The 16,713-nt window shown below is 50.6% G+C and overlaps 1 protein-coding gene across 2 annotated transcripts in view; it reads left to right on the top strand.

Moving 5' to 3' along the window:
* The window catches only part of CACNA1H (calcium voltage-gated channel subunit alpha1 H), a 161,569-nt gene that overhangs the window by 130,884 nt on the left and 13,972 nt on the right, over positions 1-16,713 (top strand). Inside the window, exons 25-29 of one of the 2 annotated variants that reach the window (XM_048320802.1) lie at positions 354-546; positions 7,817-7,968; positions 9,712-9,821; positions 10,331-10,464; positions 11,213-11,283. In XM_048320802.1, coding sequence (XP_048176759.1) covers positions 354-546; positions 7,817-7,968; positions 9,712-9,821; positions 10,331-10,464; positions 11,213-11,283 — 660 coding nt within the window. Of the gene's footprint in view, positions 1-353; positions 568-7,816; positions 7,969-9,711; positions 9,822-10,330; positions 10,465-11,212; positions 11,284-16,713 lie in introns of both variants that reach the window. The other variant, XM_048320801.1, reaches the window with a different exon arrangement.

The following is a 16,713-nucleotide window of genomic DNA, read 5'->3' as shown; positions in this document are numbered from 1 at the left end:
GTAACAACTGAGAAACATTAACCAAGAGCCCACATCTGAAAAATTAAAAATCTGGAGCCTGTCTTTAGCTGAAACGATCTTGCTGGTGGGATGATGCTCATCCACTGAGATTTATCTGAAGCTGTGTGAAATAGATACCAAAATAATTAAATCCTGTAAGGCAGTTTAGAGTGGGCTTTACACCAAAAGTGAATTGTAGCCAGTGAGAAGGTGAAGGAGAGGAAAATGCTTTGGGAGAAATCTCTTCCCAGTCCTCTCCTCCTCCCCACACAACTCATTGCTCCAGAGCACCCAAAAACCTGATTTAACCCACCTTGCCTGTGCTGCTTCTCCCTTGTTCTTACCACCCCCAGCCCATCCAGAACCACAACCCTTGGATGCTGCTCTACTTCATCTCCTTCCTGCTCATCGTCAGCTTCTTCGTGCTCAACATGTTCGTGGGGGTGGTGGTGGAGAACTTCCACAAGTGCCGGCAGCACCAGGAGGCGGAGGAGGCGCGGCGCCGGGAGGAGAAGCGGCTCCGCCGCCTGGAGAAAAAGCGCAGGAGTAAGGAGATGTACCTGTCTGGTCGGTAGAGTGCCTTACAAACCAAAATCTTTCTGAGCCCTGCCTGCTCCCAAAGCAAGATTTCCTTCTCCTTTGGTTTTTTTTGTTGGGGTGCAGGAGGTTGTGTTGCTTCGTTACCTCTTTGGCGGTGCCTTAAGCCGCGGGCTGGCGATGCCCTGGGATTGTCCTGGATGAGCTGATGGGAAGCGATACCTGTTCACCTGGCTGGGGAGAAAATCCCCCTCCAGCAGAGTCCTCTCTGCAAGGCCACAATGTCCCCAGCACTGAGGGACACAGGGGTGAACAGCTTCAATGCTTCCCCTGCGCCTGGAGGCCACTCCGAGGCTCCTCCGTGCCTTAACGCGCCGCTTGCATCTGAGGGTGGTGGCGGGGTTTGATTTGTGAGTTCTTTTCTCAGATAAAACAGCAGCGATGCTGTTTGGGAGTCCTGGAGCATGGCCCCGCATGCCACGGACACTGCATGGGGGCATGGGCAGAGCCATGGCCTGGGGACAGCAGGGCAGCCCCGGGCTGGGGCTGGAGGGACAATTCCTCTCGGGGAGGTGTCCATGACAAGAGATGCTTGTCCCATTCCAGGTTGGGACTCACTCCCGGGACTCCTTTTGTCCTTGGAACACTGGCCAGGGGCAGGGCCATTAGGGTGCAACAAAAGGCCTTTAGCCAAAATTTCCTTCTCGGTGGATCTAGCAGGGACTGTCAAACCCAAAAACCACCTGAGCCTGTGCTCCTTTCCTGCCCCAAACCTGTTCATTGCCACCTCCCCTGGGCAGGCTGCACCTGGGACCAGCTGCCTTTAGCATCGAGTGGGTATTCCCAGGAAAGGTGCCAGGAAAGCAGCCACAGCTTTCCCACAAGCTTTAGCGAGCAGGGATAGCCTGCCAGGCATTTTTGAGGAGTGAGGAAACCTGGCCACTGAGATCAAAGCTGAGCTTAGTCAGGGGTAAGGCTGAGCTTTTTGGGCCCTGTTTGCTGCAGCAGTGCTGTGACTCTGCCTGGCTGTGTCATCTCCTGGAAGGACCCAATACTGTGACAAATCGTTGTCTCCCAAACATCAAGCCATGGATATCCATTTCCAGCTGGAAGAACAGCCCAGCTCCAAGGACACAGCAGGCACAGGCTTTGGTGGGAGAAACCCCATCCCATTCCCTGCATCCGTCCAGGCCTGAGGCAGGAGCTGTGTCCCTCACAGCCCCTCTCCTGCTCCTCTGGTGCTCTTTGTTAGAGCCAGGGGACACCTCAGCACTAAATGGTGGCACCGTTGTCCCCACAGGGAGAGCCAAGCCCATTTCATTTTGGCCAGTTGTGAGTTCAGTGCCTGGCTTACAATGAAATCCAGCTCAAGCAGACACTGACTCTCTCCAGAGATTTCAAAGAGTTCAAATGCAATTTCCTTCCCCTTTTCCCATTTTGCTTTGGGAGTCTGAGGGTGGAAATCCTGAAGGCAGCATTTCCAGCACAGGGAAATCAGTCACAGGCTCCCCAGGGTCCTCCTTGTGCAGCTTCTGCTCCAAAGTGCTGACCTCAAAGACATTCAGATAAACTCAAAGTTTATATGACATTTTAAAAAATAAAGCAATTTTAAGCATCCTCAGAGAAAACAGGGGCACAGGTATGGAGGCACAGCTCAGTTCCTGATTAGGAAATAAATCTTATTAAAGCCTGGCTGTGACTCCACAGCTCAGACACCAAAAAAAGAGCCAGTCCTTGTCAAAGTGATGGACACTGTGACATTGTCCCTCTTTATCCACCACCTCCAAGGAGCTATTTCAGAGCAGCCATTGCACAGATGAGGGTTGTAACATTTCACGGAGAGCACACAGGGAGGAGGACAGATTTCTGGAAGGGGATCAAGTCAATACAGCAGCTGAGGAGTGAAACATTTGGCCATGTGCTGGGCTTCCAGAAGGTTCCCTGAAATTGTCTGGCTCTACCTGCAGGTACAGCTTGGCATCCAGACTGGAGTTGTTAACAAGGTGAACCCAAATATCTGGTACACATTTGGGAAGATTGCTGTTTCCATTTTAAGGGATTCTTTTTTGTTTCAATTGGGAGGGGTTTGCACCTCCTGGGGGATTTCAAAGACGATGGATTTGATGAAAAAACCGTGGCAGACTCAGAAAGATGTGAGCTGTGGCTGTGGGGTGTGTGTGTGCTCGTGGAGCTGTGGGATCTGCATGGTGACAGCAGCTGGCAGTTTCCTCTGCTTCCATGTGTCCCTTCCACCGTTTCCATGTGTCCCAGCGCTCTGTGCCACCCCTGTGGAACAGCAGGAGAGAGCCTGGTCAGCCCAGGGAGAGGAGTGAGGACTGCGGGAAGGCTGACAAAGATCCCTGCTTTTAACTCAGTCACCATTCCCAGCGTCGGAGAGACCAGGAGAGGAGCAAGATTTAGGCCACAAATGCACCCTCTGGGCTCGCTGTCTGCCTGGCACCTTGTCTGTGTGTCCTGTCCCTGTCCTCTGTCTGTGATGTCCCCTGGGGACTGGGGCTGGGGGGTCTGTCCCTACCTGCACACCCAGAAATGCACCACAGAGCTGTGGCAGGCTGGGATCAGGGCTGGGAATGGGGTAAACCTCAGCTGGGTGATCTGGGCACCAATCCCAAGATGAATCCAGGATTTGGAGCCTGGGAACCCAGCGGAGGGATTGCTCCATGGAGAACACAGCCCTAGGAATGAGATAAACCTCAGCTGGGTGATCTGGGCACCAATCCCAAGATGAATCCAGGATTTGGAGCCCGGCAGAGGGATTGCTCCATGGAGAACACAGCCCTGCAGCAGGACCCAGCTCCTTCTCAGGTGGGATGGGGACTCATCACCTGCTTTGGGGGGATTTTTCAGCAGGAAAGTCCCTCTCAGCCCAATTCTCTGCTGTCACCACCTCAGACCTTTCCAAAACATTTCCTCTTTCCCATCCAAGGGCCACTTTGCTGAAGGGATTGGCTGCAGGTTCACTGTGCTCAAGGAGAGCGGAGGGCAGGGGGTGAGGACACTGAGAAATGCATTTGATGTGGTTTTAAAGGCAGAACTGCTCCGTGAACTTTTTTATGTGAAGGGAAAAAAAATTCAAGATAAACCAGAATATTTTTCCTGACGCAGTCCCTGCTCCATCCATTATATCCAAGTGTAATTTAACAATCCTGCTGCTCTCAGCCTTTTAATGAGCTTCTCAGAAGACACAGACTGAAAGCAGCCTCCCCAGACTTAAGGTTTTGATTAAAAACACGTGGATCAGCTTGATCTCCTCTGCTTTTGGGATCCAGGGCCAAATCCAGCCCTCGTGGATCTGCTGTGTCAGGTCAGCTCCGCACTTCAAAGGCTGCAGGGGGGTCTGGGTGACACTGGGGGCTGAAAGCAGAGCAGGAAGAGCTGGAAATCCCAGAATCCCAGCCCAGGGAAGGCTGTAGCTGGGAGCAGAGTGCCTTCCAGTGGTGTCCCTTTGGGAAGACCCCAAAAACTGAGAATTCAGATATACTTTTTCCCCATTTCCTCTCTATGAGAGGAGAGTGGCCACAAATCTGTTCCTCAGAGGCTTTTCCCAACAGAGCTGGGAATTGTGGAAGGACGAGGCCGTTTTAAGCCCCGGCAGAGGCGCCTTTCAGAGCAGTGACTGCAAACCTTTCTCTAGAGGGTGGCACACGCTGATATTCCAATTTAAGCACCCCCTCAGTGCCACAACCCTCTCTGTATTCACCAGAAACATTTGAGCTGGAGCTCCAATTTTGGGTGCTGTATCCCTGAGTGTTCAGAGTTTCCAAGCAGGGAATTATCCAACCCTGCTGCTTATTTTTCCAGGCAGCTGCAGGTACAGAGCTGCTCTGTTCCAGGCATGAATAACCCCATTAGGGCTTTCTAATGTTTCATGCAGAGCGTTGTAATGGAGGAGCTGGAGCTGGGGATTGTAATGCCAACTAAAAATGCTTTTAAGCCAGGGGATGGTGCTTCATTAATTTTCATGTCAGCAGAACCACAAGTAAAGTTTAAATACTCTGCAGAGAGGTGAGATTCAAGCATTAGCCAGCATCTAAAAGTGGGGGGAGGAAGGGCTGGGATTTTCCTGTTTTTCATCTGTTTGATGGTTTCTTTTTTCCCTGCTGTGTTTCCACCAGTTCGAACCAGCGGCTGAAGGGAAACTTGTCTGTGTTTGATGGAGAGCGAGCATTTATAGAGCATGGAGTGCCAGGACAAGGGGAATGGCTTCCCACTGCCTGAGGGCAGGGGTAGATGGGATTTTGGGAAGGAATTGTTCCCTGTGAGGGTGGGGAGGTCCTGGTACAGATTCCCAGAGAAGCTGGGGCTGCTCCTGGATCCCTGCAAGTGCCCAAGGCCAGGCTGGACGGGGCTTAGAGCAGCCTGGGACAGTGGAAGGTGTCCCTGCCCATGGCAGGGGGTGGCATGGGATGGGCTTTAAGGTCCCTTCCCACCCAACCCATTCCATGATTCCATGATGACAGAAATCTGCCAGTTGGCTGATGGGAGTCTCATCCCAAAAACCATTTTCCCAGAGAAACCAAGGCACAGGTCGTGTTTTGCCTGCTGGGATTAATAATGGATCAGGTGGCCCCTGGTTGCTGCGCCCACATCCCACGGAGCAGCATCCTCCTCATCCAGGTTCTCCTGCAGATCCCACGGCTCTGGTTGTGCCAGCAGCAGTCAGGGTGTGTGCAGTGAACCCTCAACACAATCTGGGGACTTAAAATTCCCTCTAAGAGTTAAAAATGTGACCTGAGAGGAGCTCAGAGCCCCTTCTGTGCTGTCAACAGAGGTAAAACTTCCCGAAGGGAACCCTGAAGGGATTGGGAACGACTTGAGGCTCTGGAGCTCTGCAACTCCCTCCTGCCAGAGCTGTGGGGCTGCTCTCCCACTGCTCCCACCCTGCTGCAACCCCTCTGCCTTCCCGGGATCTCCCAGTCCAGCCCTGGCTCCTCCGGCACATGCCAGCTCCCTTCTCCAGCCTGGCACGGGCAGCATCTCCTCGAGTGGACACTGCATGGGGTCCTCCTGAGCATGGCCCTGCTGCATGTGGGTATTGTCACCTCTGTCACCTCCATCCCCACCGTCCTTGCATGTGTCCCCCGGGGGAGTTTCCTTCCTGTCCCTTAAGCTTTGGGCTGTGTGCATCCTAAAGCAGCCAGGCTTCTCCTAGAGCTCCCTCAGGTTAAGCCTGTCCCAAGGTGTCCCAGCAGGAATTTGGGCAGGCCTGGGCAGTGCTGAGAGACCTCTGTGCTGTAGGACAGACTCACCTTTAGGGCTGGCTGCTTGCTCCTTAGTTTTCTCCTCTCCAGCCCATGCAAAGAAGGAGCTGTGTTGCTGCCAGGAAATTCAGGAGGTTTTCAGTTCAGTGCCTGACAGTGGAAAATGTCTTCTTGTGATTCTACGTACGTAATTGGTTTATAAAGTAGAACAGACACCTGATCTTTTGCTGAATAGTGAATAAATCGGGCATTTGGGCAGGTGAGGGGTGGTTAAAGCCACCTGCAACCTCTTTTCCTTACGTGCTGCAAACGCATCCCTGCTCACGTCCTGAAATCCATTCATCAACCATTCATCAGTAATAAATATAACATTTAAGGGTCTTCTCAGACCTCCCAAGGAGTTGATGATTTGCACTCCCAAGAAGACATTCCCTAAAAAATGAAAAAAAAAAAAAAAAAAGTACAAGGATGTTGTAATGCTGAACACACATGAAAGCACCTCGTCTGGGCTGAAATAAATATTACACTGCAATGGTTTTGTTATTATTTTGCAGGCAGGCTGAGCTCAGTAGCAGAGACAGCCCCAGCAGTCCAAGATGACTCGTAGGATTAAGCACATGAAAGCAAGAGAAAAAAAAAAAAAGTATTCAAAACCAACTCTGGTTGTTTTCATCTTGTTTTTCCACACCCCTTAGCAGAAAAAAACCCCAAGCCTTGGTGACCCTGGTCAGGAGGAAATGTTTTTTAAATGCCTCCACTGTACTTTTAACTGCCAGGAAAAAAAAATGTAGTTGAAAGAGAGCTGCAGATTCTGCTTCCCTTTATCCAACTAATTTCAAAGTTTTGGATTTTAATCTGGCATCAGTTGCAGCACAAAAAATCTCCCACGTTTCAAGAGTCCTTCCATCTGAAAGGTATTAGCAGGATGAGAGGAGTGGGAGATGAATTTCAGGAGGGCACTGAGTACTTCCAAACTGATTTCCCTCCTTATTTTCAAGGTGAAGCAACTTCTTCTGAGCTTTTCATGCATTTAAAGCTGAATTTGATGAAATATTTGCAAAATATTCGCTGTTAAGAACAATCCTGCTCTGACTTGGTGCGGCCTCAGTGCGTCTTCCACTTGTAAAATCCACAGCAATGCTGCCTTGGCCTTGTGTAAACTCGGAATATTTACATTGCTTCACTTGGAAAGGAATTTGACTCCATCCACTGCCCACGGCCATCCCTGTGGTCACAGTTTCATTTGAGACAGACACACGCAGTAAATACAGTCCTGGGGTCCAAACACTCTCCTTGGAGCAGCCCCAGGAATTTGGTCACAGGCAGAAATTCCCCCATTTCAAAGAGGAAAAAAAAGGAGGGATCACAACCAGAGGCAGAGATGTAAAATTCACGTGGTTGTGAATGGTTTTAGATGCAGCTGTGCCCTGAGCCCTGGATATATTGTTTAATGATCTATTTTATAAATAGAAATTTATATTTCTGTTTCCAGACAGGCTTGTGCTGGTTGTCCTGGCAGAGCCAAGCGCTTTGTGGCCGTGTCCTGTGTGCTCCCAACCCTCAGGAATGCCCTGCCACGGCACTGCTGCTTTTCCTCAGGCCTTCCAAACGCCCCAAAAACCTCCTGGCACTCAAGCTGAGCTCAGGGCATGTTCTTCTCCCACCTGGAATATGCCTGGCACCAGCAGGACTGGGAGAGATGAGTCCTGCCCGAAGCTTTGGCCTCACCTGCAGCTGAAGCTTCGCTGGGTTTGAAGCTCTTCCCTTGGCTTTGGGTCCCGTGTCCATCCTGCTCCTCCCCCTGCCTGCTTCCCATTCCATGAGGGGAGGGCAGAGGGAAGGACCTGGCTGGCACCAGAGTGGGCTCATCCCAAAAACCCCACCGGGGCAGTCCTGGGAGGCAGAATCACTCAGGAATCACTCGACCGCTTCCCATGGTTTGCTCAGCTCCATTCTCCACCCTGTGTCCAGGTGGGAGATGACCCTCAGGCCACGTGGTGGTGGCCACCAGCCCTGCAGCACTCGTGGCTCACTGGTGCACTTTGTATCCCCTGCAGAAGCCCAGCGCCGGCCCTACTACGCCGACTACTCGCCGGCGCGGAGATACATCCACAGCCTGTGCACCAGCCACTACCTCGACCTCTTCATCACCTTCATCATCGGCGTCAACGTCATCACCATGTCCATGGAGCACTACAACCAGCCCAAGGTAGGAGCTGCCGCTCAGCACGGCTCCCTTGGGATCCAAGCAGCCACAGGGTTCCCAGTTCTTGGAAAGCCTCGGCATTCTGATCCAGCTCTGCCGTTCAGGAGTCGCTTGCTTCAGGCAAAATCTTGATTTCCCTGCTTTGGGTAAAAACCCCCCGCTAATGGAGAGTGAATTAAGCTTTTACCAGGAAAAGACCAATCCAAATATTTCCTCTCCTGATCCCAGACGAGTGAGCCTTCAAACTGGAGAGCAGTCCAGGGTTTTAGGACATTCCATTAGCAGATAGAAACTTGGAGTTACTGCGTGCAGAGCGTTTCTTTTCCTCAATGAAGTTAGAAAAAACCAATTTAAAAGTCCAATCCTCCCTTTTTTTATATATTATAAAATCATTCTCCCCTCGGAACACCTTGGACATAAATCATGGGGGCTGTCCATATATAAATTTTCCATATCATTATCACTGATGAAGCTCTGGCTCAGCATTTCCTTTTCCAGCATTCCATGGTAACCTGCAAATGCCTCCTGGATGCTGAGCCAGAGGGTAACGTGTGTGTGTGTGTGTGTGTTTTACAGCAGGAAAATTCCTTTGTTTCCCATGGAAATGTTGTTTATCCACATGAGGTCTTATTTACACCTGGTTTACGTTCACTTAACACCAAGTTGTAAATCCAAATGCAAGCAGTCACAAATGATGGCAGAAGTCAGGCTCAGGCTTTGGATGGAATAGGAAGTTGTCCCATGGTTTTTAAGCTGCCATTTTATTTCAGGTCCTGGAACAAAAATAGGGATTGTTGCCAACACCGAAGAAACTTTCAGCTCTTGAGTCCCAAAATTTGGGGCGTGGCCATGCCCTGGTGACCCCGCTGTGTGTGTGGGGTCAGCAAAGCCCAGGCATCACACAAAGGGGACAAAAAGAGCTTTCCTGTGCCCTGGGGCTTCCTTGGAGGTGCTTTGCAGACTCCTCTGTTGCGTTTATTTCCAAATTTGTCTGGTTCGATGCTCGTAATTCCCATTTTTAAGTGGAAATGCAGAGTCCTGTGCTACACTGAGCTAAATTCCCCTTCGCTGCCTCCTGTCCCCAGTTCCTCGCCAGTTCTCTATTTTAAGGCCCCACAAGATTCCTTTGCTATTGTTGGCCCAGAGCTCCAATGAAATCCATTATAAACACTCATCATCCTCAAGTATAAACACTGCGGATTCCTGACTTCCGAGAGCGGCTCCGTGGAGAGCGGGAACGTTGCACCAAATATGGACACGCTTTGCCCAGCTCTGGAGATGTCCCATTTTTCAAGAAGGAAAGGTTTAATCCATCTCCAAGGTTTATTTATTTTTCTGAGCTTTTTAAGCAAAGCCTTTGTCCTGAGGGCTGGAATCAAGAAATGATCCATCGAGGCTTTTGTTCTCCCCAAGGCTGGGCACTTCAGACCCAGGAATCTTCAGGAGATAGGGAAGGGGTGAAGTTTTTGTGTCTGGCCCAGACTGAACAGTTTGTGCACTGAGCTTGAACCTGACACTTTTAGCAGAACTAATCTTGGTACTTTGGAGGGTTTTCTTTGACTCAGGGGCTGAGCCTTTATTTGAGTTCTGCTGGGTGATTTAGTGAGCTCTGCCAGCCTTTACGACTCAATTCCTGATATTTCTGTGCTTCCCTCACCATGCTCCCTGCCAGTCTAGGGGGTGGTCTAGGAAAGGATAGCTGGGCCGGCCTAACTGGGCTGGCCTAACTGAGATCTCTCTTTTCAGTCCCTGGATGAAGCCCTCAAGTACTGCAACTACGTGTTCACCATCGTCTTTGTGTTCGAGGCGCTCCTGAAGTTGGTGGCCTTTGGTTTCCGGAGGTTCTTTAAGGACAGGTAGGATCACTTTGAACCCGTGTGGATTTGGGATTCGGGACTGGATTGACCCACTTTCAGGGCCAGATGCTGGGGAGATGCAGCATCGCTGTGGTGGCACAGGAAGAGCCCAGGGCTGCTTTCTGTGCGTGCAGACTTTGTAGTGTAAGAGCTAGAAATCCTAAGAACTGCTGGCTGGGCTTTGCAGGAGGAGTTCCGGAAATCTCCCAAAATTCCAAAAGCATCTTTTCCCCCAGTACCTCCCTTTCCACGAGGCCTGACCAGCTCAGCTCAGAGGTCAGAAACACTTCCCAGTCAGCTCCCTGTCACTTCCCAGATTTTGTGGCTCACAGGATGTCTGTGCCAGCTGCTCTGAGCTGGTTTTGTACCACCTAAAATTCATGGGCCCAGATGGGAATGAGGAGATGCACTTGGGATCTGCTGGTGCCTGTTATTAACATAAAATTCCCTCCTCCTGGACGTCTATCCATGTATCATTTGGATTTTGTGTGTCCTTCCTCTCTTGGTAGGTGGAATCAGCTGGACTTGGCCATAGTTCTCCTGTCAATCGTGGGGATCACACTGGAGGAGATCGAGATGAACGCTGCGCTTCCCATCAATCCCACCATAATCCGGATCATGAGGGTGCTCAGGATAGCCAGAGGTGTGTCCTGCTCCCGGGATCTCCAGCCACCCCAGGAACCCCTTTGGACGTTCATCCTTCACACCCTGCTGGTTCAGTTCCAGTGGGGAACATGAGATGTCAGCTCAGAGACAAGCTGGGGTTTCCATGGGGTTTTCCAGTGGCATCCTCGGTTGGATTCTGATTCCAGCCCAGGATCACAGACTTTTTATACTGGTCCAGAGCAGAGTGGAAAGCGATGGCAGTTGGAGCTTGGGAAGATGTTCTTCACTGATGAGGTGGCTCCCCATCCCTCTCCCATTTTCCTGCCTGCCCACATTGGAGTTCTTGCAGGCTTTTGTCCATTTTCATAGAATCCCAGAATGGGTTGGGTGGGAAGGGACCTTAAAGCCCATCCAGTTCCAACTCCAACACCTTCCACTGTCCCAGGCTGCTCCAAGCCCCATCCAGCCTGGCCTTGGGCACTTCCAGGGGTCCAGGGACAGCCACAGCTTCTCTGGGCACCCTGTGCCAGGGCCTCAGCACCCTCCCAGGGAGGAATTCCTTCCCAATATCCCACAGCCTTGCCCTTAGGCAGTGGGAATCCATTCCCCTTGGGTCTGACAGTGGGATGCTCAGTCCCGCAGGGATGCAGAGAACTCCCCACGTGGATAAACGGCTGTAAGAGAGATTGAAACCCTCCCTGCCAGACCTGAACCTGGATTTCCTTCATGCATTTTCCCTGCAATATTCCCCAGCCCTGCTGAGCAGGATTTGCTCTTCATTTCAGTGCTGAAACTGCTGAAAATGGCCACGGGCATGAGAGCTCTGCTGGACACGGTGGTGCAAGCCCTGCCCCAGGTAAGCCCCCAAAATTCCTCCATGCCCAGGGTGTCCCCCTTGGGAACACAAGTGCCTTTGGGGCTCCTTGTTTGGTGGCCTCTAGAAGCCACCTGGGGAGGGTCTCACCTTTCTCCAGGCCTTGGGAGCGGAGTTTTGCACGGCTCATCCTGGAGCGTGTTTGATGGGAGAACCAAAATGATGGGAAAAGAGTTCCCAGAGAGCAAACTCCTGTAGGCAGAGCTCCAATGAACCCCACATTTCACTGGCAAGTTTGGGAAATGCCAGGATAGACAGAGAAGGATGTTGGAGAAAGCACTGGGAGCAGACTGGGAGCTTCCAACTCAGGAGTTTTGTTTGGGAGGCAGGAACAACCACAATTACTGACAGACGAGCTGCAGCCTCGGAAAGGCAAACTGGGGAGATGCTTCTGAGGGTTAAAATCTTGATTTGGGGTCTCCAATCACCAAACTCTCCTGAGCTGCAAGAGGAGCAGCACCTCTGCCAGACTCAGACTGATATTTGATAGGATCCCTCAAGTGTTCACTTCCTGGGACTGCTTTTTTATGGATCTGTTTATTTGAGAAAAGAAGGAAAGAAACTTTTTGCTGGCTTTCAGTCCTCCATCAGAATTCCAAGGTGTTGAGGGTTTTTTAAAATCTTTTAAATCTTACCCTTTTTAAGGTGTGTTCTGCTCGTTTGTGGGTGTGCTGGTGTGAGCTCGGAGCTTTCCATGTTTGGGGTTAACGCAGCTGCCTGCACATTCCGATTCCCTGGATCCCAGGAGCAGCCAAGGGCAGACACCGTGTGCGAGTCTCCTGCAGAGGACAAGTGGCCACAAGAGAATCGGGAGCAAACATACCCAAAACCACCCTGGGACTCAGTTCCTAAGTACAGAGCAACCCACGATCCAAGAACCATGATCCAGTTCCAAGAGAACTGGAAAACAGGGAATCTTTTTACCTTGGAAAGACCCCTTTGCTTTGCTCTTCATCATTGCCATGAAGATGTTTCTAATCTGAGGATTTGCCCTTTGCTCTGCAGATCTGAAGGATTTCGGCTGAGACTAAAGCAGGGATTCACCAGCCTGACCCCCGGGCTGGCATTTCATGGAATCCTTGCATTTGTGTCTGGTTTTTAATTTACAAAGCCCTGTGACCACAGACCATATTTTCTCTCCCTCCTTGTTTTCTCTTCCCCCATACAAACAATAGGGTGGCTCCTGGCCAGGCTTTTGGCTTCCTTGGGGTGTTCTTGCAGTTTGCATTCCAGGCGAGGTCTCTTGCAAAGGGAAGACCCCAGGGATATTCCGAGCAGATCTCGTGCAGATAAAAAAATGCCACTTTGGCCTCCAGTGAAGCTGGGAAAATGAGAAGGGGATTTTAGGAAGAGCTCTCTGACAACCATCACTCTTCATAAAGCTGCAGCTTTCATTTCCAAGGCAAGGGATGAGTTCCTAGCCTAATTAAATTAGCATCCTAAAACCACAGCTGGAAAATCCTCATTGAATGTGGCTTCTAAGTGACAAAAAAAAGCTAATTTAATGTTTATTCATTAAGGTTGGGGGGGGAATTCTTTGTCTGGTGTGTGGAGAATGCCCATTTATGGGCTGACGATGACAAGGAACTGTCACTGCATTTTTGGGGGGTGATTTTCATCAGCTTTAGATTTGATTTTTATTCAGCAATTTGAGTAACACTTGGAGAACCAATTATCCCCAGATTTGGGGGAATGTAGCATGTTGATCCAAGATTGTCACAGGATTAATCTCCTCTTATAGGACTTCAGACTGAGCTTGAGCTGCTCTTTTCAAACTGTTCCTATTGCACCTTCCTTGTGTGGTAATCTCTGTCTGCCAGGTCAGAGACCTTCTCCTCCACCTGATCTCTGGAAAAAATGAGATGGAGAAGAGGAAAAAAAATGAGGAGAGGCCACAGAGACAGAGAGAATGGTCAGGGAATGATCTCAAACTGGCACCTTCTCTGCCCACCTTCTCCATGTCCTCTCAATCCCAGAAAAAAACCCCAACCCCTGGTTCTTGGTTTAAGGATTCAAAGTGTTAGGGAATCAGCCATCCCCTGTTGATGGAATACATTCTTATTTACTCTTCCTGCTAAAAAAAAATCTAGTGTTTTCAGTCTGAATTAGCCACGTTTGTTTGTTCACTGGATGTAATCTTGCTTTTTTCTTGTAGCACGTCTCCTTTTCGGAGCAGTGGTAGATAAAATAATCTCTTGTGAAAGGGAGAGAAATGAACTCCTTTAATCTCTCAGTGTGGAGCAGATTTTGAAGACCTGCTTCAAGTGTTTTCCTCTTCTTTCTGAGCTCTGTCCTCGCTGAGGCTCGATAATGAATTACACCGCTCGTCCATCACTGATTATCTCCTTGCTTCTGTGTCTGGTGGCTGTTGGGTTTGGAAGCAAAGGCTGCTCTCTAAGCCTCCTGTTTATGGTGATCCTTCAGCCCTTTTCCCGTTCCCAGCTTTCCAAAGCTCACCCTTTCTGTAGGAAAGTTGGAATTTAAATTTGGTTTAAAGTGCTCCCGGTGGAAGTGAATCCCCCAGCAGTCACCGCTGAGCTGCCACAGCTCTTCCTGGTGGAGAGGACAACTGGAATCCAGCCCAATTCCCATCCTCCAACACCAATGAGATGTGAAACTTCCCTATCAAAAGATCTGGGTTGTTTTCCCTTCTCTCGTCTCGCTTGATCCGTGGATGGCACGTTAATTCCCTGCGGGCTGGACAAGAGACTCCTCTTTGTCTTCAAAAGCTTGGAACTGCCCCCACAGGCACTCTGTGCCAAGAAAAAAGTGAAGAACTCCTCATCCTAGCAGAGCCCTGAAGGGCAGGACCTGAAGTTTGCTCCTGTCCTGGAGTTTATCTCCTCTTGGTGCTGGAATTCCTGGGCTTATCTCAACTTCAGCTCCTGGAGAGCTTTTCTGGCATTGTCCGACTGCAGTTGGGGGGCAAAAACAACAACCTGCCTTTGCCAGCCCCTGGAGAGCCACAGGGATGTGAACTCAGAGAGCAGGAATGGGAATGTCTGAGGAGCCAGCACTGGGGATGATGGATTTGGGGAGATAGGGAGGTGTGGGCTGTGCTGCAGAGATCCCTGAGGGACTGGAGCAGCGATACAGAATTCCAGAGGAACAAACATCCTGCTGGCTCCTGGGGCTGGGCTCCATGGGGCTGAGGGGACACAGAAAGGGGACCTTGTTCAGGTCAGCCTGAGGTAACTTCACCCTCCAAGGCTGTGTCTCTCCACCAATCCGGGAATTCTCACAGCTGGCCTCTGTTTTCCAGGCAGAGGTGTCCATTTTCTCCTGGGCCCAGTGCACAAATTAGGCTGTGTTTTCCCGCTGCCAGGATTATTGCCTTGGCTGGAGAGTGATGGAAGAGGATAGGGAGGACTCATGGCCTTGGAAAGGCTTGGCAGGAGCTTAATTTGATGAGGAATCGCTCTGGACAGGCATCTCAGGGAGCTGAGTGCATCAACACCGGGAATGCCAATGGATGTCAGAGCAGGAAGAGGCACAGGAGGAAGTGGCTTCACTCAGGAGTGCGGCAGCAGGAGACACAAATTCCATCAGTGCCTCTCCCAGAGCCAGCTGGGTGTGTGGAGAGGGAAGCCCCTTCCCTTGAGCTGAGCAGCTTATTCCAGGGCTTTTGCAGTGGTAGGGCACTGATTCAGCTGGGATACACTGGGAGAGAGTGTAGCCCCTCCTGGAGGCTCTCCCTGCTCTTCGGGGGGGGGATGGAGGACTCTGCCCGTGTCCCCACAGCATCCCAGCACAGGGCCAGTGCTGCCAGCCAGCATTCCAGAGGGAAGGTCCAGGAGGAATCACAGATACTCACCGGCATCTCCAGCTCTTGTGGCTTCTCTGAGGTCTTCAGGGCACCAACAACATCTCTGAGATGTTCTTCATCTGTGCTTCTCTCCCTGCAGTCCTCAGCTCCTCCTTGGCACTGGATTCCCAGGAAATGATGGATAGCCCCTGGCTGCCAGAGAGAGGGGGTGTCTGGAGTTTTCTGTGCCTGAGTCAGGGGGAGTTGGATGGATAAGGGAGCCTGGGCTGAGCTGTTCACAGCCAGAACCACTTCTCAGAGCCTGCTGGGGCTGCCAGAGCTGAGGCTGCTGCCCAGAGCTGGATTTCTGTTCCTGGTGGAGCATCCAGCCCAGCCTTTGGAGAAAAGCTCCTGCCCTCTCCTGTTCCTTCCAGCAGCATGATTCACTCACCATCTTTTCCTTGTCTGGTCTCGGTAGATCTCAGAGTGCTTTGGAGACATTAATTACGTATCCCCGAGGGAATTCCAAAGGGGAACAGTGGAGTTACAGGACTGGGATGACTCACCAAGGTCACAGACACACACACGGGCTGCCCCCCCTGTGCTCAGCCCCTGACCCCGCTCCTGCTCCTCAGCCCATCCCTGGGAATGTGCCTGGGGTCCTTCTCTGTGCTCAGGCCTTGGTGGAGGCCATGGGCTGAGAAGGACTTTTCCCTTTTCCCTCTTCCCTTTTCCCTTTTCCCTTTTCCCTTTTCTCCTTCTCCTTCTCCTTCTCCTTCTCCTTCTCCTTCTCCTTCTCCTTCTCCTTCTCCTTCTCCTTCTCCTTCTCCTCCTCCCTTCCCTCTTCCCTCTTCCCTCTCCTCTCTGTTGAAAGCAGATAACAGCTTTGACTCATAACCTGGTAACAACTTCCAAGTTAGCCTAAATTCTTTGGAATTTTATCAGTGCCATACGTTTGCAGGCTGATTACTTAGGCATCAAAATATTCAGGCTGCTTAGAGCAAAATCCAGCACCCTCTTCTGTTACCTCAGCCTCGAAGTTTATCACTTTTATTTTAATTCCCTGTAATTATCTGCTCGTTTGCCTCCCCAGCAGCGTTCGTGCTGTGTTTGTGCTTGTGCCTGCTCATTTCTAATGTCTCCCAAACCATCAGTGGTCCAGCAGACGTGAGGTAGGAAAAGCTATTCCAGAAGGCAGCAGAGGCAGATGAGATAATCCAGCCCAGCCATCCACATCCCTGTTTTATCTTTATTATTCCCTGGAGGATGGTAATAATGTCAGGGAAATTGCAGAGCCAGTTTAGGCTTTATAGCAATTACAGCCTGCACTGGGTGATTGGAATATTCCCATTTCTTTAATATAAAAATTCCCCTCTTTCATCAGCAATAGCTGTGTTAATTTTACAGTGACAGATATCACACTGATAAACTCTCTGATGAAATTAAATCAAAGCACCCAACAATGCTGTTGTGGCCACTTCAGAGAACAAAACTCTCCCAAAACTAGGAGTTCCCTAAAATACAGCTCAGAGATCACCAATCCCTGGGCCTGACTGCCTGGATCACCTCCTAATTCCTTGTTTTTTAGGGATAAAATCCTGCTTGTGGTGCCGAGAACTCACTTTGTCTCAGTTACGAGCTGCTAACAGGAGCAATTAAAGTGGCAG

This window comes from Corvus hawaiiensis, chromosome 16 (genome assembly GCF_020740725.1).
Source record: "Corvus hawaiiensis isolate bCorHaw1 chromosome 16, bCorHaw1.pri.cur, whole genome shotgun sequence".
Lineage (NCBI taxonomy): Eukaryota > Metazoa > Chordata > Aves > Passeriformes > Corvidae > Corvus > Corvus hawaiiensis.
The sequence above is the reverse complement of the archived record's forward strand: the minus strand, read 5'-3'. Positions and strand labels throughout refer to the sequence as shown.